The sequence below is a fragment of the Fopius arisanus genome, unplaced genomic scaffold, assembly GCF_000806365.1.
Source record: "Fopius arisanus strain USDA-PBARC FA_bdor unplaced genomic scaffold, ASM80636v1 scaffold00079, whole genome shotgun sequence".
Taxonomy (NCBI): Eukaryota; Metazoa; Arthropoda; class Insecta; order Hymenoptera; family Braconidae; genus Fopius; species Fopius arisanus.
The window spans coordinates 499773-523770 of NW_011887818.1; the positions used below are offsets into that span (position 1 = coordinate 499773).

The 23998-nt window shown below is 39.3% G+C and overlaps 1 protein-coding gene, 1 long non-coding RNA gene and 1 other non-coding gene across 4 annotated transcripts in view; 2 read left to right on the forward strand and 1 right to left on the reverse strand.

Moving 5' to 3' along the window:
- LOC105270172 (uncharacterized) overlaps positions 1 to 23998 on the forward strand; it is a 58494-nt gene that overhangs the window by 11495 nt on the left and 23001 nt on the right. Inside the window, exon 1 of one of the 2 annotated variants that reach the window (XM_011310933.1) lies at positions 22342 to 22447. The exons of the other annotated variant lie outside the window; for it this stretch is intronic. Coding sequence (XP_011309235.1) covers positions 22407 to 22447 — 41 coding nt within the window. The 5' untranslated portion in view covers positions 22342 to 22406. Of the gene's footprint in view, positions 1 to 22341; positions 22448 to 23998 lie in introns of those variants that run through there. 2 annotated transcript variants of the gene reach the window in all.
- Positions 8399 to 9728, reverse strand: LOC105270175 (uncharacterized). The gene is made up of 3 exons (XR_892507.1): positions 9595 to 9728; positions 8994 to 9159; positions 8399 to 8867 (listed from the first exon to the last, which is right to left on the reverse strand). It is a non-coding gene; the product is annotated as an uncharacterized lncRNA (long non-coding RNA).
- On the forward strand, positions 10785 to 10856 carry TRNAT-CGU (transfer RNA threonine (anticodon CGU)). The gene has a single exon. It is a non-coding gene; the product is annotated as a tRNA-Thr (tRNA).

Below are 23998 nucleotides of genomic sequence, written 5' to 3' on the forward strand. Positions count from 1 at the left end.
ATAACAGACTGGATGAATACGAAATGAAGCAATAACACTTGGTGAGAAATTCACAGGACAAAAAGCTGGACGCGCAGGGGAAAAGATTGCTATCGCTATGTGATAAATTCGGCATGATCATCGTGAATAACTGTGTGAAGGGGAACATGGAGGGAATTTCACCCATATTGGGAATAATCCTAATCGGTAGTCGACTTGGTCATGACAAATAAACCGAAAATTAACGAAATAATCAAAAGAATGAAAGGTATCTCAAAATTAAATTCAGACCATACGACGATTGCAATTCAACTGGACACCCAAATCAATTGGATCTACCCTAAAGGACACAATGGAAAACGACCCGAAGCTACAACAACAGGAAAAACTAATGTGAAAGACAACCGACGACGTTGGTCGAATTGGTTAAATCGCTCGGCCGGACGACGAAACCCATGAAGCTCGGGTTCGAGTCCGACTTAGAGTAGGGGAAACCGTCGAAGAGGAGTCCATACACCAAGAATCATCGAGAAATATCATTTCCCGATGAAGCTTGATTGATGGGCGCCCTGTCGACCAAGGTCTTTCATGGTTTTTCTTCGTTACCAACAAAGTCTGTGCATGGCGTACAGCTCCTAGGGTAAATATGACACGGTTGGCGAGGTCGTCGGACCATGGACCATGGTCGTCGGACCAGGAGATCGGGGGTGACCTAGAATTACGTTGGAAGGCAAGGTTCAGCGAGGATTGCCACGAGGCTAGAGTAGATATGTGGAAGTCGTTAAAAAAACATCTGACTGAGGGGAAGGAAGCACCCAAAAAAAGTTACGCAGAGACGGGGACTAAAAGGCGAGAAATCTGCTCCGAAAAAAATGGAACTGGATACAACAAATAAAATGGGAGGTATAGCACAGCAGGAATATGACGAAATGCTGGAAAGCCACGAACAAAGTCAGGCCAAAGAACAGAAAGGCGACTGCGACAGAAATAACGGAGAAAGATAGGTTGCAACACTTCAGCCTGCTGCGAGGGCGGATGCAGAACAGGGCACACTTTATATATACGGCCGCCCTCGCCCCCATAGTATTATCCACCATGAAAACAGGAAGAAATGGATGTGTTGAATCTGGAAATTCCAGAAAGAGAACTCAAAAGATAAGCTTCGGTAAACTATGTAACGACAAAGTCCCAGGAGAGGGTGGAATTAGAGGAGAGTTGCTGAAGGTCCTCCCAAATGAAGGAAAGGCCGAGCTGCTCTAAATAGTAAGAATATGCTGGAACGAGGGGAGCATATCTTACAGCTGGAAAACTGCGAGGATCTACCCGATCCACAAAGCCGGTGATGAGGACCAGGCAAAAAACTACCGAAACATCTCTCTGCTGCACCTAGGCTACAAGGCATTAACAAAAATAATAATTAACTGTCATCTTGAATGAAAAATGAGAAGAAACTTAAAGTCAGCGAAGCACGGTTCCGCCCGCGAAGGGAAACGAGAGACATCTTTCTCCCCAACGCGCTGATCGAAAACAGGCTGAAGAAGAAAAGAAGGAAGTTAGATACTTGTTCCATAGATATCAGAGCAGCCTTCGATCTCGTAGACAGAGAAAATAACTTTGGAATGAAATGAAAAATTTTACTAGTAAAATTTAACTAGTAAAAGCAATATACAAAGAGATATGGAACGTTATAACGACAGGCAACGGAATCTCTGGAAAGTTTAGGACCTGAAAGGGGGTACCACTGAGCCTTGTGCGGTTTGGTATCTTCTTCGGCGACATTGACGACGCCTTGGAGAAATCAAAAACAGGGGGCTCCGTCATTGGAAAGATCAAGATATATGCGCTTAACAATACTGAGGATCTCGCTCTGGTTACAGAAAAGGGACAGAATCTAGCTGGAATGATAAAAGCAATTGAAAAATACACAAAGGAAAACATCATGGAAATCAACTTAGCCAAGACGAAAATTACTATTTCCCGAAAAGGAGGCAAACGAAAGATGCGGAAAAAATAGTATGTTAATGGAAAGGAGGTGGAGGTGGTCAACTCCTTCAAATACCTTGGCTTCTGGTTCACAACCAAAAACAGGAACGGACACACTGAAGGGTAAGCTATACGTGTATGACACATTAGCTAAAGCAGCCTGCATGTACGGAGTCGAAGTTTGGGGCTGGATGAGGCACGAAATAATCGAAAAGCTGCAATCGAGACTAGTCAAGACGGCCATGGCGTTGAGCCCCAACACAATAGATTACTTATGGACGCTGGAAGCAGAAAAAAAATCCTAGAAGTGGAAACCTTCGAAAGAGCAAGTAGATACAGGCTGGGAATCTTGAGAATGGAGGAAGACCGATGGCGCAGAGGATGCCTGAAGGAAATCATCAAAGGAGTTACCAAACAGAACCCCAAACAGGTGGGGAAAAACTCTGGGAAAAGCACTAAACAACGCGGGCGACGGGTGTACAATAGTAAACCAGCTCTGGAATCTCCTGAAAGATCGCGAAGGAAACCTGAACGAGGAAAACTGAGACACCATAAGGTCGCAGTTAGAAGCAGATGGAAAAACACTAGCGGACCAGGACATACAGAAATGCTGGGTAAAGACCTCAGCCTCACGTTTTTGCTCGCTGCACCAAACCTGGAAGGCGCGGTGGACAAGGATGAGATGTGGAAGCATCGGAACAAGTCTCCATAAAGGCCACGAAGACCCGAAATGCAGGGCATGGGGAAGAGCAGACGAAACACTGAAAGACATACTGTTCTTACAGACATATGTTCTTAGAGGGGAGGAAAAAAATCCCCCAGAAAATACCTGGGGCACCGGAACATTTTGAATAGTGGCATAGCTCTGTTAACCACTGAGCTGTGGATCTCCCCGCATGATTGACAGGCCATCCGATAACGGAAATATGCCTGTTCCCCGGGGTATTCGAGCTGCTAGAGGCAGATCCTGACGAAGGCGCCCCATACATGACGTCTGCTTCGAAGCCAGATGAGGGTGAAAATCCCACGCATGGGATTTCCGTGCGCAATTTTCTTGCGCATTCTGCAGGTTCCCACTAATGTACAGGTGCAAAGCCCACAGTTATAATTTAAATGCGCATGTTTAATTGTACAAAATCATGATAATAAATCGAAAAATTCAAAAAGTTTCGAATTCAAATTAGCCGCCCAGGATGGTGTGGTACCAATAGGAAATAAGTGTAATAGACTTTTGAGATATCAAAAATTACATAATAAGGTTGGTTTTGTAATTGCTATTAACTACCCTCTTTCGAGATATTTACAACGAAGGAATTCATCCCTTCATCGTGGACAAGAAAAACAAAAGGTATTCCTGCCGATTAATTTTTGTGTGTGTGGTGCATAAAATTTTGTATTCAAGATTCTTTTTGAATTCAATTCTTAATCTATGTAAAAGATTTATTGCAACAGCTACTCGAAAATTGAGTCGTATCGTCGTATGTATCGTTGAATTCTAATGTTTAAACGTAGCGCCATACAAGCAACGCGTTAAAAGCTGCGCAGTAGAGCGCAATCAAAGACTGGGGATGGGAGGGACTTTCGTCTGGTACCCTTATGGACGTGACGAGATGCTGCCTGGAAAGGGTAGTTCGAGAAACATCCGGCCAGCCGGATGATGTGATAAAAATAAAATAAAATCTAAACGAACTATCAACTCTAGTCGGCAACTCGTCACAACTACGGACGGAACAAATATAATACTAATACCTATATATTTATGTTCCACCATTCATATATGTCTTATATATATTCATCTAGTGTAACAGCCATAATGTAAATAGAAAAAAACTTTTGTACTAAAGGGAATACACTATTGGCATTCCCTTACCAAATTATATCATCCACCATTTCCTGTGCTATACTCACGTCATGAAAATGATTTAGAGATGACTCAATAAGAAAAAGAATAATAATTAAAGGAACAAATTATCCTTCGAATGCAGCACTCTAATTGCACACAGTACTAGCTTGAATTCGATAGATTCGCGTATTGAATCTTTCCTCATGATATTAAAATCTCCTGTTGAAACTGATGACGTCGTCGCAGCCTTTGAGAAACTTGGGATATTGACCGAACCCTTTAGTGAGCAGGTTGATGAGGCTCTCAATCTCCTCAAATGGAGGACAATAAGTGAAGAATTCTACTCAATCCTCAGGATATCACCTTTCGTTGTTTGCACTTGGAAAAGATGAGACTGTGACAAATTGCTCAACTTGGGTCCAATGCAAGAAGTACAAAAGTGCAGAACGCAGAGTATTCATGTCTGAAAAATCTTGAGGTAGAAGAAAAGCAATTGAGTGACAGTAAATTCAGCTCTCCGTGCCCTGTCTATCTCAACTGGTTTTCATTGAATCGCGATCCCAGTTAACTAATATACAGTGGTTAATTTTATCAGTTTTATTATTTGCTACGCCCGGATTGGATCCATTCGTTCAATCACAAGTAATTATTTTCATTTTTCATTGTCGTTGTGATAATAGAGCAAGTAGAGTAAGCTGTACAGCTCCGGGATAAAAATAAATATGAGATCATATTCAAGGAAAAACATAGAAGTAATCGAAAAATGGGACAACCAATGAGAAATCTTCCATTTAACCCCTCCTGTTAATGTTTCCATAAAATTCACCATTTAATTTAAATCTTGTCTATTTAAAAACTTGAGTTGTACCCTGCGTAGAGTGTACTTATATACATTGTAGGCTCTTAGATGGAGAAATAAATCCCACCAATATTTTATAGGTATTTAGATATAAGAGTTTATTACTTTAATTATGTGTGTTATTACTTGGACATCATAGTCTAATTATGCTGGTTAGTGTCACGCTGACAATGCTGGATGCCCAGTTATTTAACAATAACCTAATTGACCAAAATCTGGGGCATAACGTTTGTTTCATGTAATTTTTTAACATTATTCATTATCCATAAATTTTGCATTTTTTTATATTCATGAACCTCAGTTATGAATAAAAGGGCCCATTCTATCATTAGATGCATTTGTTCCCTCCGCGTTCACTTCAGACGATCGGTTCTTGTGACGTTGTTGGGCATTCAAGCTGCGCGCGCACTTTACAATTATTTACTATCTTTTAATAGTATATTATGCACTCCCGGGAGAAAACACTTTTCGACCATGGTGCCTATGCTACTTTATGTCCCAAGGGATAGAAAGGATCGCGCCATAAATCATTTTTCTTAAATTGTGCTTGCAATTGTCGTGATTTTTGTCAAATATATCCATTTCCCAAAACTTGAGGTGGGTTTCATGAGGATGGCTGGATGTTTTCTAAACCCAAATTGTTTTTGCTATTCCCTAAATCACATTTTGTTCGAAAATTTGCTGTTTTATTTCCGCTTGTGATTGATTTGAAATTTTGCAAACTGTTTTGTAATAGTTTTAAAAATTCTAATTTAAAAAATCATAATTTTCCCTATATTTCCCTGGTTCTCTCTGATTACGCCGTAACATCCTTAAAAAATAATAATTCAGTGAGAATTCTAGAGTCCTTTGTGGCAACAAGTTATCTTACTTTATTCTGAGATTTTTACCATTTTGTATCTGCAAACAAATTTATTAGGATCAAGAAAACTGTTTTCTACAATCTAAAAATTTCTGATGAATTATCAAATTTTTTTTACCTTGAAAATAAGGAAAAAATTAGAATTAATTCAGGGCGCAAATTTAATCAAATCACTTCTCCATGCTGTTTATACGTAGTTAATCCCACGGACACGTGAAGATGAACTTCCGTAGCGATTCCCTGGATAGTAATCTCTTTGATAATCATGACACAATGTTGCATTACTCTCGTTGAGAAGTCCCGGTGACAAGGTGTGAAGTAGATAGAGAAACGAGTGAGTTTTCAAGGAATGGCATGACTGTGAAGCCTATTTACACTTTTATAGTAAATAAACATATGATGGGGAAAACTATTGGTCCGTGAAAGGTCTGGGATGTACCAACGTCATCTTCTCTCCAGGAATTTTCGAAAGTCACTCGAGACACCCGAAAACCAACCGGTTTCGTGTGTACAAGGAAAAAAGAATAACAACCTCGTGACCCGCATTTTTTTTCAATCCTCCAACTGTAAATTGTCGAGTCGAAACGGTGATGCGTAACCGAAACCGTGTCGAGGATTGATCAGGGTCATCTTCGATGGGAGAATGATGGATCAGTTTAAACCTGTATCGCGAAAATTTCACTTTATCCTTTCGATTCGCGGGTTCTGCATATCCTAAAAATTCATTTTTCAATTGAATAAGCCGAATTTTCCCATTTTGGCCTTCCGCATTTTTAACTCAGAAATCAATAATTATTCCAGCTCAGCAGGCATTTTGGTAAATATCGGGAACCGCTCCACCACGTCTGTCTCCACAACGTGTGAGTTGAATCGTGGAGACAGACGTGGTGGAGCGGTTCCCGATATTTACCGATAAAAAAATATAAAGCCTCATGAAGTTGGAGCAAAGCTGTTCTTGTCAAATACTGCAACTGAGACATGATTACTCGATTAGCTGCGATGCGATTCACTCAATCATCATTAACCAGTGCTCCACCGCCGCAGGTGCCTGAAACCCCTTGGAGTGACAGTGACGATTGAAAAATGGTAATGAGAGAGTGCTATAGGTTAGTGAGAACAAAAACCGCTTGCTAATGAATCCGAACCAAGCCTCCACATAAAACTGTCCAACGAATTCCCGTCACGTAGGCGTAATAAAAATATTTTTGGCCAAGGGATCGAGTGGATTCCTCCAGGACAACCCTACATTCCTGTTTTATTTTCACCGAATATTGTCCATCAACAATTCCATACATACATTTTCCTATTTAATATAATAGTAAAAACGATACCTTCACGGAGAAAAAATCCACAAAAAATTACATGACAGTTCTATAAACGTAAGGCGAAGGGTCATTGCATAAAAAATTGTGTTCCGTATTTTTTTATGAATTGACGCTTTGTCCCACGTTTATGGAATTGTCACGTAATTTTTCATCATTTTTTTTCTTCGTATTTCTATGCCAATCTTCAGAAATGCTACACTGTTAAAATTTATTTAAAATTTCAGTTACAAGGCCATCTGAATTTTCAATTATATGAGGCGAAATTTCATTTTAATTAGACTGCTCACTAGATTCTTCATTTATCTTGAAAATTTAAGAATATTGGGTTCTTCATCTCAAATGATAATTGATTCTTCAATGAAAGCTTGAATTTTTAAGCTTATCCTGAGAATCCAACAACAAATACAATTAAATTGTCAATAAATTGAAAATTCAAGGGATCATTTTCTTTTTACTTGACGCTGCAAGTACACTTTACTAACAGTGTATGCAATCAATTACAAATATATTCTCAATCATTTACACACTTTTCGAGATTACATCTCAATCCTCAGCACAATTCTATTTCATGGAATTCTCTAAAATAAAAAATTGCAAAAACTTTAGATTACCTGGTATAACTATTAAATTTTTCTTCGTTTATAAAAAAAAACTATGACTTAGTTATTATATTCATTCATTCCTCATCAAGAAACAATAGAAACTATTGACTCGTCGGTTAATCACTTTTTTTTACTGTTGGAAAATTTCTTCATTTTTTTCACAGCCAAATATAAACAGGAAAAACGTATACAAGATTTCAATCTTTCATTGCAACAGTTAAATCCTAATTTTGTAAAATTTTTTCTTCAAACAATCAAAACGATAATTCAATAAAAATGTGATTTCGACTGGGATCGAGCTGTCTTTCATTGCTATACCGTTTTCCATTATCTTTGAATTTACCGCAAGTGTAATTCTCAAGCTTATATTGTTTATATACAAGCAGTCTATTTTATGCATACTTAGAAATATGAAATGGACTAATTTCAAATACTATAAAGTATAATTAAAAAATGTAAATTTATCATCATGAGAGTTAGCCTTTTGCCCGATAACGACCCGGTTGTGTGGCCGAGCTATTCATCCAGCATCATCTCGCCCTATCATCTTTACCATGATAATAATGTAGGTTAGGTTCCCAGCGGTAACATAGAGTAAAAATCAACATTCCACGTCGTTCGTGTACCAGAGAACACCGCGCTATGTTCATTTTAGTTGCTTTTTTTTCATTTCGCGAAAAAACCGAAGCGTCTTGAGAACCGGTTTTCTGCTGAATCGTAAAATGGCGTAGACAGTGACCGAAGATTTTTCACATCCCATTGGTTGAGTTTTTCAACAATTCAACTGTAAAGTTAATTTTATACGAAAATTGGCGGAAGGAAGATTGATCAATAGAGGATGATCGAAAAAAATCGTGAATTCGGGTAGATGGATTTATTAGAAATGCTATTTCTCTATCGTTTCGAATTTTTTGAATGTTAATTACACCATAAATATGTATTAGCTTTATTTTATCTTTAACTCCCAATATAAAATTACATGTTCGATTATTTTTAGTTTGAATACCATGGAAATTATAAAAAAATCAGATGAATTCACAAAAAATAGTTTTTAATGCTTCATCAAGTTTTCGCCGAAATTCATCGACTAGCTGTTTTTTTCGGGGAATGATATTCAGCGATGAAGGTATTGTTCACTCGTTGCGCGCACTCGTGCTCAGAAGGGTGTTGATTTAATTTAAAATCGATTTAGTCGTCATCCAGGCTTTATATTCCTTTTTTTGTGAAACTGGGCCAACCGATCACAACGGACTTTCTCCCTTTTTTCCGCTCCAGTGTCATGAACGTCTCCCCTCGAACCTTTTTTCTCAATTTCTTTAACGCTATGGGTAGCGCTATTCTGACATTGTCTGAGGTTTTAGGCTCTGAGAATAGATCATGGTGAATTGAAATGTGATGGAGTTGCAGGTGAATGCTGTATTCTCAGGATCGACGCAGAAATGAAAACAAAAAAATCGAAATTCAAACGACCAGTAGTTGTTCGGGTCAATCGCAAAGTCGAATTCCTAATTTCTCTTTATTTTTGAAATTTGATACTCACTCTACGTGTTCTGAATTTCTTCATTTATTACTCTTTTTATTGTAATGTCACGCAAGTCCACATTGATGGTACGTCATTGGCGCTCGGATGCGCAGATCAGGTTAGATAGAGTTTAAAACTTTCTGAGATTTTCCGGAGTCGTGAGGTTATGAGAGGATTCAGTATTCTAAAAGACATTTGATATAGATTGGAAAGCTTAACCTAACGCCAAAGCAGAAATTTTTATATTGTTAAACATGAGAAGAAGTTCTCTCGCTATTTTTCTACAACACTATATTGTGCGCGCGCATATTCATCCATGAAAGACTTTCCTTCTTCATTCAAATTGAGGAACATTGATCACCATATTTCAAGATTATCTCATTGATCAAGTAAAAACCGAGTTTTCGATATCTGATCAATATTTTATCATTCACAATTATGACCCAAGAAATTCGAAATCTGAATGATTTTAAAAAATCGTTTATTTTTCCGCGATCAACTTCATGCGATCCAGTTGCCAATCACAATTTAGGATTGATAGATAGGGAGCTTCACGACTTTATAAGGACCCAAAACTTTTTTCTAACAAAAAAACGGCTCATCGAGGCTATGAACTTACAAAAACCCCATGCATTCTCTGTGCTTGTCTCATGCACTGGTGCAGAAGAAGTCGGGTACACAGTATATGAAAATACTTGAGATGAAAGCACGGCATACTTGGGAGAGTCGGCAACGTTGCGAACGTCTGGTAGGTTCAAGGGTACGGGAGCGGAGGTCGGTCCCACGGCAGGAGAGGAGACGAACCGAAAGAAAGAAAACGGATGGTGCGGCGTGAGGGGGTCGGAGAATATGGCGGGGTGAAGGGGTGAAAGCCCCACCCCCCTCTCGTGTAATGGAAAGAGGTCGATAGGGAGTACAGGCGTAATTCTATGTACCGAGGTTGAACCGGTAGGAAATGCCGTGCTCTCTGAATAGGGGCACCAGTCCTGGGAATGAAGGACAAATTTTCGGATAAATCCGGTCAATTGAGGGGGGTTCTGAATCGGATGGTAAATGTTGCAAATTGTATTTTTTTTCTATTGTTGATGAAGTCGCTATTTTTTTTTAGTTGATGGGAGAGGGGTGCACGGGAATCACCAGCTGCTTGTCTACAATGCGATTAGCGCCTCGATTTTTTTGTCGAGGTGGGGGGTTTGAATAGCTGATCGGCCTAGAGAATCAATTCTCTGTTCTTTACATGTTTAAAGTCTTGGGAACATCTGTCCTTTCTCCTCTCGTTTTAGTTTCGGGGGAGGAAGATGGGCTCTCTTTCTTCCCTCATTTCCGTGATGGAGCGAGGGCCAGAGCTCTGGCACGCGCGTACGCAAACCGGGAAGTGACAACTGACATCTGCCTTACGTCACTTTGGATGGGATTTATGGGACAATTGAACTATTTTTGGGTTCGTCAAACTAGAAAATTCTTCGGATTGCTTGGGGCATTTGGTGATGAAGAACATGAGGGTGAAAATCGCTTCGCGTTATTTCGAGGGCTGAAAAGTGCTTTGGCTTGATAATTGCTGAATCGGTTACTTGGAGAGCACGTGTTCGCCAGCACGTGCGATAATGATTTGCTAATTATAGTTATTTATCACTCCATTTTGTTAATTTTTTACCAGGAGTTCAGGGAATGTTTGAGGGCTGATTGCTGTTTATTTTTAATTGATTTAACGTTGATGGATTGGATTTTAAAATGCTTTAATTTCAAACATCTTTACCGATTGAGCCACGGCTGAACAAAGTGTCCCAATCCGTCCTCAAAATTGTGGAAGCCTCTTTAGCTCAGTGGTAGAGCACTGGTCTCGTAAACCAGGGGTCGTGAGTTCAAACCTCACAGGAGGCAGATTTTTTTTCCACTGCTTAATAATAAGGAGTATGATTTTATTAGTCTACTCTTCATCGTCAGTGTATTCTATGGGCCTCTGAGGATGCAGAAGATTTTGAAGTGAAAAATTTTTAACAGCCCACTCAATTGATAGACATAATAGTAAATTTAAATTAACTCCCAGTGAAACTCATGGAATCGGGAAGAGAAGATTTTTATAAAATTGGCAAACTAGACACATGATTTGAAAAAAAAAATTTAGAGTGTCGCCATTTGTGATTCAGTCGGCGTTCAACCGCATATTCCGCCAATGCACTTCACGTAGAAAAGAACCGAGTAGAAAAAAGGACACCGTCTCTCGAGTTTCTTCGGTATTCGGAGTGAAATCCGCATACAGTTTCTGTAAAATATTTTCCGCGAATACAACAAGACCGAGAAAACAAAATCACATAAATCTCGACAAAGGATCCCCCAATCCAAACTCATCCAATGATTCATCAAAATCACGACGGAAAATATGAAAAGGGGTCGAATGATTAATAAAAGTCACCGTAAACGTCACACTCGATAGTTTGATTTAACCTCAAAACCGCGGTATCTGAACGGTGGAATATGTCCCCGAGTAATTGGCAAGCGTTTGGCATCAATTGCTGGGAAGACTGTACCCCTTTTTCTTGCAGACCGGTTTATTGGTCTGTACCAGAGAGGGAAAAACAAGTATTATACATATACCGTCTGTGTCACGGTTTCACGATGGTCGAGATAGGCCTTCGGCACGTAGAGCACGTAGTCGAGGTGATGGTCTACAGTCCGATGAACGCGACAAAAATATTTACGTTTGGAAAACGGTATACTCTGGATTCGCATTATCCAAGGTATATTAAAAGAGAATACGTTCACGTGAGAAGTTGAATCGTCGAGATAGAGCAGGAGCGCTGGACTGCAAATCTTCCAAGAATTTCACCATAAATATCAATGGCTACAGAATTTTACGAGCATACTATCTTGTATACGTTGATTGATCGCCGGGAAGGCCAACCCTGACCCTTGAAATTAGGGAGAAACAGATCCATTAATTCCGCTTGAAGAAATCGAAGACACTGAAACTAAATTTGCAGTCTTCCAAGGAGAAAGAAAATGAGAAACCATTTTTGGAACTCATTGAAAAAATCAAATTTCCTCAATGAGCCATGAAAATTGAACAGAGCATTAGTCTCTCTAATTTTGGTAGCCCGTCTGACTCTCAGGACGTTGATTTTAGGGGGACAAAGTCCCGTTAATCCCACGTACTCCATTAATGAAAAATCCAAATTCACCAGCGTCGCACGTCCACCTTAGTGATCCCCTTCTGAAATCGCCTAACCCCCGATTTTACCGTATTCCTATCGCATTCTCACTGTCTCCCATCGTCTCTGGTATTCCAGTGGGTTACGTCCACCCCTTTGGAACTAAAACCCACTAGAATGAGGAGGGAAAGACAGGGTGGTGCAATACGTGACATGCATAGGGGCGCTGGTATACTCTTCACCATTCTCCTTTTACCCAATGGTGGAAGACCCTTCACGAATCACAAAAAAAAATTCCGCAATTATGGCTCCCAGTTGGTACGCGCGGCGATTTCAAAATGTATCCCGGGTGAAACGTCGCATTTTTCCGTTAGCCCATCCCAACATTCATCTTGATAACTCCGGATACTTTTTGCTGCTTTTAGTGTCGGTGGGAGATTATCGATACAAATATACTTCGGGTTGTTGCTCATTTGTATTTATAGCCGGATAGGAGGCAATTGAGTCTAACTTGAAGGTAAAGAATGGTTGAAAAAAAAATCCCTAGGGACGAGTTAGCACGAATTTTTCAGATCGGCTTCATCCCACGTGACCTCTATATATCCTTATCAATCTTTATCACCCTTACAAGACCTTCATTAGTCTTCATCAACCTTCGAATGACCTTCATACAGCCTTCTAGTCATTTTAGCCCTTGACTAGGTTTATGACTATATTTCTGAGTCTAACTGAGATAATGATATGTTTATAATAGTATATTATGCAACAAGTGATGAATTTTTTGGCTGGCGGGAGCACGAGTGAAAAAATCCATAACGCGCACGTTTCATATACTATTATATGTCACGAGACCGAACGCGCGCTCCGCGCGCCGTTTGATTCCGTGGTGTTGATGATGACGTAGCCAATTGACCAATGAGAAATAGGGTTACGAGTGAAAAGTCTTACGCATGAAGTTAGCCAATCTTACTCTCGCCCAACTTAATTTTGGTGTATCACCTTTTATAGATAGGATAGGATTGGATCCACAATCCGCGATTCTAGCGAACAAAGTGAGGTTAGCTTCGCGTGATTACGGGCACTTAGGACATAAAAAGTCCTTTTGCGGAGCGTATGAAAGCCTGCCAAAAAGGTCATAGCAAAAAATGTGTGCATCATTTCTTTTAAATCCAATAATGCTTTATTGATAATCACATAATTCTGAAAATGCACTTGAATGGTTTTGCCACTTCTTGTGAAAATCTTACGAACATTGAAAAAAGGATGCATTCAGGAGACATCTACCGCCCTCTGAACCTCCAAAAACTTTTTAGACTCGACCCTAGCACCACCTGTACATAATCCTCAGTACATACATTTCGCGTGGCTTGATGACGTCACAAAGCAATTATCTCGAATTTCCCATAACTAGTTATGTATTCCTCATTTTCCAACTTGAAAAACACGTATCCGATATTTTTAACTCACTTTTCACTCTCTCAAATGATAAAATATCACGCAAAGCCCCAGTCAGGTGACACTGCCGAGGGGTGGGGTTGGAATGTATTGTCAGAGGTTTTGCATTTCTTGCGTTGAACAATCGTAACGATAGTCCAGGCTCGACGATAATGCCGGGGGCACACGGGTAAATTATCAGTATCGACACGCGAGCTTTACGTGACGCTTTTTTTACGCCAAGCAAGAATGGCCCGGTCGATAACGCCTTATACTTCCCCGATGAACGTGTCTCGGATACGTGATGTACCTTCTCTCGCCCTCCAGCAACTCTATCCACCTTCTATCTTTCTCCTCCTTCTCCTTTTTCTCCCTCCCCTTCTCTTTTTTATTCGTTCTGGTGTTTATTTATAATGCAATAGGTGAGCGACACGACGTACATTGAACAAAGTTGATAGTTTTCATTCTAGAGTAGTTGTTAGCATGAAAAATTAATCATCCGCGGTTTGATTGCAGAATGGAAAAAAATACAACTTGGATATTCGAGACTGGTTTATTTTGTTTTTATTTCAATTGTAATGCGAGCGTATGCAATCAAGGACGCGCCAGAAGAATCAGAGTGAAGAAGCCGTTTGCGAATATGATGGGGGAGATGACCTTGGCGATCCAGGCGCATCGTAAGCCTTCAAGGATTTAGCAATTCCCATTCCCCCAGGCTTCCGGTGACATTTGCCTCAACCTCCACTTAAGACAAACGGGAGGATATCTTGTGTCCAGCCGGAAACAGCTGTGATTTCGTGGCCCGATAGCAATCGTATTTCTCGACTCTACGTTATATCGATCTAACTGCCAGCTGCTTTAGGCTCGTGCACTCATTTTCTTCGACAGCTGGATTTCCTCAAACATATTGTGGGTCGTGTGGTCTTCTACGATGTGTGCAGAAACAAAAAAAAGGGGGGGGGGGGGGTTAGAGACATTTTCAGCTGTCTTCGACAACACCCAGCCTTGCTTAAGAATGCTTAACCGTGCAAGTGAGCAACCGTGTCGAAAAATAAAATAAAAAAATTTTAATAAATAAATTACGATATCAGTAATTTTTCTATTAATTGCCAAGCATCACAGCATACTTTTCGGTTGAAATTATGACGAAATATAGAAAATGTTTAGGAACATTGACGTATAACTAACTACTGTGGTAACGCTCGAGTTTTGATCGTGCAACACCGCATTTTGCGAGGTGCTCCGCCATCACTGTTTCATCGTCATCTACCTTACTGACATTGCTCAGCTGTAAGAGCAACGTTGTCAATATTTTGCACTCGTAATGGCGGCCACTTTTTTCCACATTTTTTCAAAAGTCAGCCACAAATTTCTCGCGTATTATGTTCGGTATCCTAATTTTTCTTGCCAATAAAATATTCTCCATATTGTCAAGTAAATGAGCGAATTTTTCTTATGATGTTGAGTGCGTATCCTGGTGCCCTTCTTAATCAAAGCTAACACGGTCATGTTTCCCCATAAGACTCTGTTACAGACAGATGTTTTCACTAATTATTCTCTCGCCAAAATAGATGGATAGGAGGATCGAAAATGTGACTTGCGTATGGTTCATACTCTCAGCTATTATATACAAAAAAATGTAGACCATATTGTATCGATTAAACACCCTTATCTCCTTTTCTCAATTGCTATACTCAACGTTTTCATGGTTATTCCCGGTTCTTTGATTTCTGAGGAATTCTCTCATTTCTTGACCTGATAATTAAAATATTTATCAATTTTAGGACCTTTCGATCCGAAATATCAAAAAAATTATATACCATGGGCTAAGTTGCGGGATCATATGGACATCCATTAAAAAATCGTCCATTTTTTAATTTTCAGCATTTTTCTATGTTTAAGCTACCATAACTAGATAAATTAAGAAATTAGCAATGAGTCGATTCATCGACTGTCAAGTGGGATTCTCCGACGAAAAACATTAATAATGTAGAAAAATCGCAAATAATAATGTAAATCATCGAATAGGCTTAACATTCTATTTGACCTTACGTCATATGTGAATTTTTTGGTTCGTAGGAGGGGTATAACGCGAGCTGAAGGCGAGTTTTACAATCCCACTAGTCAGACTCCATAACGCACGTGTTTCATATACTATTTTATGTCATTGGGCCCGTAATCTGCGATTCTAGTGAGCGAAGTGAGGTTAGAATCGCGCCATTACGGCCACCTATCACATAAAAGCATTTTAGCAGCATATTAGATCAGCCTTTGTAGTATACATTACTATTACAGAGCCATAATCCAAGAAGGATGTTCGACATTCTTAAGGTTTTCAACACCCTTTTAGCTAAAATTCATGTCGTTGCTTTCGAATGGAGGCGTTCTAATCGTTCTGTTCGCACATTCTCCCATTTTGATTGAAAATTATGTAAAGAGATCTGACACGTAGGTACACGCAATCTGGCGACCATGTCTGTCGGTATCAATGTCTAGCACCACCTTCTCGGTGGTCATTTTTGAATAATTGAGTTATAAATTAACTAAACTCATTCAAAAAAAATCTGAAATTTCGGTAGATTATAGTGCTTGACTATAGGACCAACTTTGCGTGAGATTTCAGCTCAATTGATTGAATAGTTTTTCAGACAACACTCTTTATTCTTAAATCGTTTTTCGCTAATATCTTCAAAGTCAGTCAACCGAATTTAGTTGTTTTTTTCTGTCAAAATATCCGTTCATAAAAGTGGTAGAGATATTGCAATTTTTCGTTTTTAATAGTTTTAATATTTTCATCGTGCCAAAATAGGGATATCAACAGAAGGTTTAGACACGATTTTTTCCTTATAATACCAATTCTACTGATTGAAAACGAGCTTAATCGGATGAATAGTTTTTAAGATATTCGTCCTGCTCCGAAAATATTGTACGTGCAACAGCTGGAAAACTACGCAACCAATATCAATATTTTTTTTCCAGCTATTCGCTTTCGAGGAAAATATTAAAACAGGAGAAAAAACAACACTACACTCCACTCTTTCTACCGCGAAATTTTTTTTTTCCACTTTTAATATTTTCACCGTATTTTCTTGTTGATCCGGATGAACACTACACTTCGCTCCTTCTCGCGCGAAATTCGAAATATGACAATGAGGGAATTTAAAGGAAACATTAATTGCACATTTCATACAAAAAATCAACTATCGATATTCCGGAATAGAAGAAAATACGATGAAAATATTGAAACTGGAATAAAATATATAGAAGGAATGGATTCTCTATGATGGGCAAAATGTCAGAATTCATGGAAAAAATCAAACTATTTTCGAGAATGTTGATTTGAAAAAAAGGAAGTGTCCGAAATCGTGCAATTTCTGTAAAAAAATTGAAAATGATGACTTTAGAAATGATCAATATTTTTGCTGTATTTTGTTAAATTAAAATAAAGTTAAAAATTGAAACTTCAAAAGAAAAAAAACTTCATTCGATCAATTACTCAGGAAGTTAGGAATTAAAAAAAAAAATTTTTTTTAATTCATATTTTGAAAACGGTTAGGGTAAAAAATTGAACAAATTCATGAATGATTTTCGCATTACCTACTTATTACTCAAAAAAAATCAACAAAATCAAAATTAAAAAATTTTATGGGTGTTTTTTTTTCTGAGAATGCCCCATATGCCTGTGCATACAAAGCTTTTTAGGAGTTTTCATTTTTCTCTTTGTTCATAAAAGTTTTTGTAATCTACCACTGTCACTATCAATGAAATTGATAGCAATAAGATAAAGAAAAAAAAAAAGATCTCAAAAGGAGTTCTGCACCTACCTCTGCTTGTTTTTATTTTTTTTGACAAATTATTAATGGGATTGTAGTGGAAAAATGTGATGGAAAACGTTTGTGCGTTTTGTCACTGTTTAATGGTTCATAAAATTTCGTGGTGGTGCTATCGTTATTATGTGATTTTCTCCAGGTTTGCGGTTCTTTTTGAAAGATCAGGAAAAAAACAGGAAAATATTCGCATCAGCTTCAAACTTTGTGAGTCATTGAATAATGATAGAACGAAAATGTTATATTTTTTCACGCCACTCTCATGGTACGTTTTCCAGAAAAATTTGAACAACAGATAAGTTTTTGCGGAAAAGGTGTAGAACGTCCTTAATACTACTACACCGATGTAAATAAAGAAGTGTCCATATTCCTCCGCACCCCCCTATTTATTTATTTATTCATTTGTTTAAAACGATCCAATTTCTCAGATTTTTCTGATGAGTGAAATTTTTAGAGAAATGAGAAATGTTCTTTTAGAGAGGTGTAGTGAAAATAATAAGACTCCGCTACTGACTGCTCTCACCGTAAGTCTATTAAAGTATTTCATTTGCACCGAATGCTTGAAGGAAATTTATTAGAAGTGGAGTATTAGAGTTAGAATTAAAAAATGCGATGGCGTGTGCCTCAAGTGGAATCGCGATGACGAATGCTGCGGGGGCAGCCCAGCCAAGGACGATTGTGTATCTAAACTGCAGCTCGGTTATGAAGTCAATGATCCCAAGGCACTTTCGCTCATCTAATTGTCCTCATAATCCTCATATGCCTCTACCAGAATAAATACACGAACATCCACTCAAGAAGCAATGGAAAAAAATTAATGAAACAGTGGAAGAGACGAAAGAGAAAAAAATAGGGGAAACGGCTAAAATGTAACCAGACTATTCTGCTCGACTTTAATGAAATTACCGTAAATTTCATAACAAAGGGAAGAAGGCCTTGGTAACCCACATTTACGATAGACCGTTTTATAACGCGTTTTGACGAGACCAAGTGAGAAGCTAGATGCATCTGGTATGGGTAAACACCTGAGCTGGATTCACCTGCTGGTGCGCCGTCAGGTGTTACACGAAAACTACTACCTCGTCGCATAACGGATGATCTTGTTGGAACAAAGAAAAGTGAAATTACTCGGTGGTCAGCTCTAGAGTCTAGACCCGGAGTTGTGCAAGATTTTATTGGCTGATAGGCTTATCAACTGCCTTCTGGGGTGAAATTCTCTGGAATAATTCCGTTGATAAAATTGTTTCCGAATTCATTTGTTAACGATAAAAAAACACATTTTCAATCTAAATTTTCCTATGCGGTAAAAAATTTGTTAAATTGATTCACTTCTACCAAGTAAACACTTGGTAGAAGCGAGTCAATTTAAGAAATTTTTTTGTCAGTGTAATCCTTTCGTGAAACTTACCAAAGTATGCCGGAAGCTCAGAGCATAATTGAATTTTCGGTGGAATTTTTCATATAGAACTCATTGAGAGCAATGAATGAGATTATAACAAAATTATCGTTTCTTTTTTATTTGTGAAATATTACCGAAAAATTCACCGGAAAATTTCGGGGAATTGTCTCTTATTACCAATTCCATATTTAATTTTTGTTTTGATGAAACCAATTCCTAGGGAGATTCAAGTTTAATTTTTCTGTGAATCAGGTGAAATTTTAAAGAATTTTTTATTGAACTTTCGATTTTATGAAAATTGGTATGAAATTTGTGAATTCCAATTGAATTGATCAGAGAACATCAATGAATACTTATTATTCCCATAAAAAATTCAAATGAATTTCCAGGAAAGTAGATTCATTTTAGTCAGAGCCTTCTTCCCCATCCCGGGACTAAAAATATTGAGAAAACCCGGGCATATGTGACAGAAATGGACTGTTTCCATTCTCGTGGCCTCACAGATTCTCATGATAAAGATGGGTATTTAAAATTTATTCCTTAGTTATAAAGATTTAAAAACGTGTCTAAAGTATTAATTGTATAGCTGGTAATTCTCTATTTTCTAGATATATTTTGGTGCTATCTTTGGATTTTCTCTAGAGTATATATGATATATACGTTACTGAATTTTTGATGAAGTGGAATATTCAGTTCCCCCTCATGAATTCACTTCTTTTTTTTTTATAATAAAGCCTGAGTTTAATTGACTAATTTATTCCTTAGTTAAAAATATTAAAAGTTCTAAATAGTCGATTTCATACTGTACGTTGTCAAATCAGACTAAAGATTCTATCCCTAACGAAGGTTCGATTATATCGTATAAAAAATGAAACTATTCTTTGCGATTTCCGAAAATCTACGCAATTTCCTGAAAACCCGCTGAAACCTCCTCCCCTTCCCTCACAGATAACTGGAAATTTGGAAAACCGAGGGAAACAATGAATAAAAATCCAAGCAGAAACACTGCAGACTCGCGTGTATATTCTCGCGATACAACATGCTCCTGCTACCACCCAACAAACATAAAATCCCAGGTTTATACACTCTCAGTCATGCAAATACCCAGCAAGGATTCGCCAGAGACACGCGAGATTGCGTTTGAACACGCATTTCGTCACACCCCGCGGCGGGGAAGAAATTTTTGCAAGATTCCATTTTCCTTTCTCGCTGGATACAAAGGGGAGAGGTTTGCGATCATCACGTTATCAGACTAGTGTAAGTAGATGCAATGCCCGCGGAAATTTTCTTGGTGACAAAAAATCTTCAAAAAAGCCCACAAAACAAAGAGGAAACTTGCAACTCCCGCGACCACCCCGCGTCAACAAAAAAAAACAACCCCAAAAACCTCTCGGAGCCCCCAGAGCCATCTACAATCATCCAGAGCCATCCAACTACTTCATAGTACTCACTAGTGCCCGTCTCACTTCCCTCGAGGGACGAAGAGACCCAGAACTCCAATGTCGCACATTGCAAAATTGTGCATAAACCGGTCTCGCGTAGAAGCGAAACGGAAGCGCGGGGTTTGCCAGCAAAAAAGACCGTGAGTCGCCCAGGGGGCTAGGGGGGTCAGGGGGGACAGGTGGGGATAGTTGGGGTTTCGGATAGCAGGCCGCAACCGTCGTCGCAACTGGCACGCCATCCCGTTCACACAAAACAACTCACACATTCTTCCAAGGCTCTGCCATGCTGTTTTCGTGACGACGACCTGACCTCTGTGTGCGTGGTCATAATGCCGTACCCCCTCTCTTCCTCCAGCACCCCTTGTACAGATCCCGGTTGTTGCTTGCGCATCGCCGTCCGCCCGGGCCTACCCTCCTCGCCCCGCGTCCTACCCAACGTCCCACCACTTTAATACGACGTAGTTACCCCGGCAAGGCTGCAGCGTGACGTCATGCGCGTGTGTACGAGAAAAGGGCGTGCAATGGCCGCGGACATGCAAGCAGTCTCTCTCATGCCGCTAGAAAAGCCACGGCTGTGGCCACTGAGGCCGTGATGGGGGGGGGTCAAAGAGCTGCCAGCTTTCCTAGGTGGAACATATTTTTCCGTTGTTTGCAAACACCAGATGAAATGATATGAATAAGTAGGGGAAATTCGAGCGATTCCTTGAAATGAATTGCGATTATATTAACTGATCCTGGGGATGGTGCGATGATGGTGTTATTTTCCTTTATTTGGTTTGGTTGGGACAGTGGGGCTTCACCACGTGACTCTCTTCGATTTCCCAGTCACGTACTCTCTGGGTGACTACCAACCGTTGATGACGTCATCGTCATCGCGACACGCACATTTTAACGTGTGTATTATTTGAATTATTGGGGAGGTAGAAGGAGTACTGGGGTCCCTTTGCTCGTGAATAACATTGGGATAGGTTGGGTGGTTAGGGATTTTCATTTTTTTTTCAATTTTATTTTTGAGAGATTGGCGGATTGTGCTGCGGTGCGTTAGGCTGATGGTTGCGTAATTGTGTAATCATGGGTGTGTATTTTTGTCGACAACGTCGGCTTATACGCACATGTTGGGTATTCTCGGGAGATAATACTGTTGGCTCAATCGGCGTAATCTCCGCGGGAGCAATAATGGCGCGGGTTAGATGGCTCATTTAAATGGCGCTTTTGCGGATTCTTATATTTGCCGCGCGAAATTTAAATGCGATCATGGCACCCCACAATTGGAGAGGCATTTGAAAACTTTTTAGGTAGTTGTGCGATTTTTCTAATATTTCATTCATACAGTGGGGGACAATTTATTATTTAGTTTCTGGAAAAGACTTTTCATTGCACGCTTGATTGTATTTGACAGGAAAAGTTCCAGGAATTTCGGGGCTCTTACAAGCCAAACTTCGTCAAATTTTAGAAAAATTCAAGAAATTCCTCACAGTTCAGATGAATCTGGAATTCAATGCCAGAATGTAATGATTGAACCGAGATGTACACTTGAAATTAACTATCTTGCAATAAAAAACTGAGCAGAGCAGTTAGAAGATTCCAAAAACCAAAGGACTATTCTATTATTTTATCCAGTGTGATGTGATATATTGGCTATGTCATAATCATAAATGCAATTCAAGCCAAAGCTCTTGTAAACAGCTCAATTGACGCAAATATGGAATTATCTTCAAGAAATCTCTCCGATTGATGAGGGTTGTTTAAAACGATTTGATCGCGGAAGCGTGATGAATTCTTCCTTTCGTTTGCGATATCATGGAATGTGGAATTCTACATGTGAAACTGATCAAAAAAATGATGATGACGGAAAAAGGGTTACAAGAACCTCTGCAGAAATAACCTAAGCCAACCTTTTCGCGGGTCAATATCGCAACGGATTCTTGCGCGCGGTGTACCAGAAGAGAGAGAGAATACAGACCGGAAAAAAGCGACGGAGATCGAGTCGCTTAGTCGCACATGGGGGGGGGGGGGGGGTCGAAGCTGTGTACGACTAGTCAATGTTTGGCATGGAGGTTAGTACCGTGTCGGCGACGCTTTTTCGTTGGAAGGTTAGTATACGATGAACCGGATTGATTTTCTCTGTGAAGCGCAAGAGCTCTTCTGGGACGCCACTTTTTTTGTTTTTATTTAGCGCAATGACGTCACGGCAAAATATCCATATGATGGAAAATAACAGGTATTGGATAGATTAACCGTTGGAAAACTAGATTAATGTGTGCCACCTTAGATGATTGTTGTATTGTTATGACGACTGCAGTTCAGTGCTGTGGAAAACAAATGGCCCAACTTCCGGCGCATGGGCTGATGGCATTGGAGAATCAGCTTGGCAAATAATTTTGTATAGCATATATATATATATGTATGCACCCTGCAAAATTCGTAGTGTTGGCAACGTTGTATGTGCAACGTTGCCAGGTACTATGGACTCGCTATACCAGTAGTGTAAAGTCGTTGTCTCTCTCCCTGGTGACGTCACAACGTGATAAACCAAGGCACGTAGGCACTGGCAGCCCGGTTTCCATCGACAGAGCGTGACTTATACTCGAGGGCAAAAAAAATCATCATTTCAATACCGAGTTTTTTTTCTCTTCAAATACATTGTGGGAATTCATGGGATTACATTATCGTCTTGTAAACGACCGTCTCAGCTTTTTCCTCGTTCTGATAACAGAATATTTAATAACAAAAATATTTATGCAATCGAGTTATTAATGGGAACGCAGCAGTTCTCAATGAACCGATAAAACGTCGCGGTTTGTCTATTAATACGTTCTAAATTTTCCACTGGCGGAGGTTTTTTTTCTGGGTTTTTATGGCCAGTTAATCACCGCATATCTTTGCGAGTTGCGTGGCTTTGGAGATTTAATACGCGAATGTAGGGAGAGATGGCGAAACACACAGGCTTGTTACGCCAGTTTTAATTATGAGATGCGTGCAACATCGAGAGTTGTGTTTTTTATTTATTTATTTATTTATTTATTTTTAATAATAGGACGGATTCGAGGAATTGAATCTTGGATTTTTTGGGGGTTTTTCCGACCTCATCGACCAGATGAGACTGGGGAATTAAAGGAAGCCGGGGAAAAACCCGTGGATGAAATTACTTTGTAGTTCGTTTTAATAATTCAGTAAAAATTGTTTTTCACTTTACCTGTAAAAAATTAACGGATATGGTGGAATTTGATTTTTTTATTGCTGAATAATTAAAACGTATGAAATTCCCCGGAAAACTTGAAGTTTCATCCTTTTTATTCAACGTAATTTCCAAGAAAAATTCGCGATTTTTCGGTGACAACTGAAAAAGGCAGAGTATTTATGTGAGAGTAGCTTTGCTATTCATTATATATTTGAAAATCAGCAAAGACAGAAGTACGAGTTATAGCAAAAATCAGAGACACAGGTTGGTACCATGGGGCATCTCGAAGTTCGCGTTGGATAGGAACGAACGAATAAATACTCTAAATTTTTTTTCCCATTGGCGTGAATAACAGAGTTATCGTCAACAAGCGGACAATATCGTGGTTTCCGCAGGGAATTGAAATAATTCGAGCCAATTATTTTTCATATCATAGCAGTGTAATGGGTTCAAGGTCGTGTAGATTTTCATCCACTAGACGGAAATAAATGGCGGTGGGGGGAGTTGAGTATTTTGAATAAAATATCGGGTTGAATGGATATTACTTGGAGAGTAGCGTTGTCCTCTGTATACGCTATCGATGGTTTAATA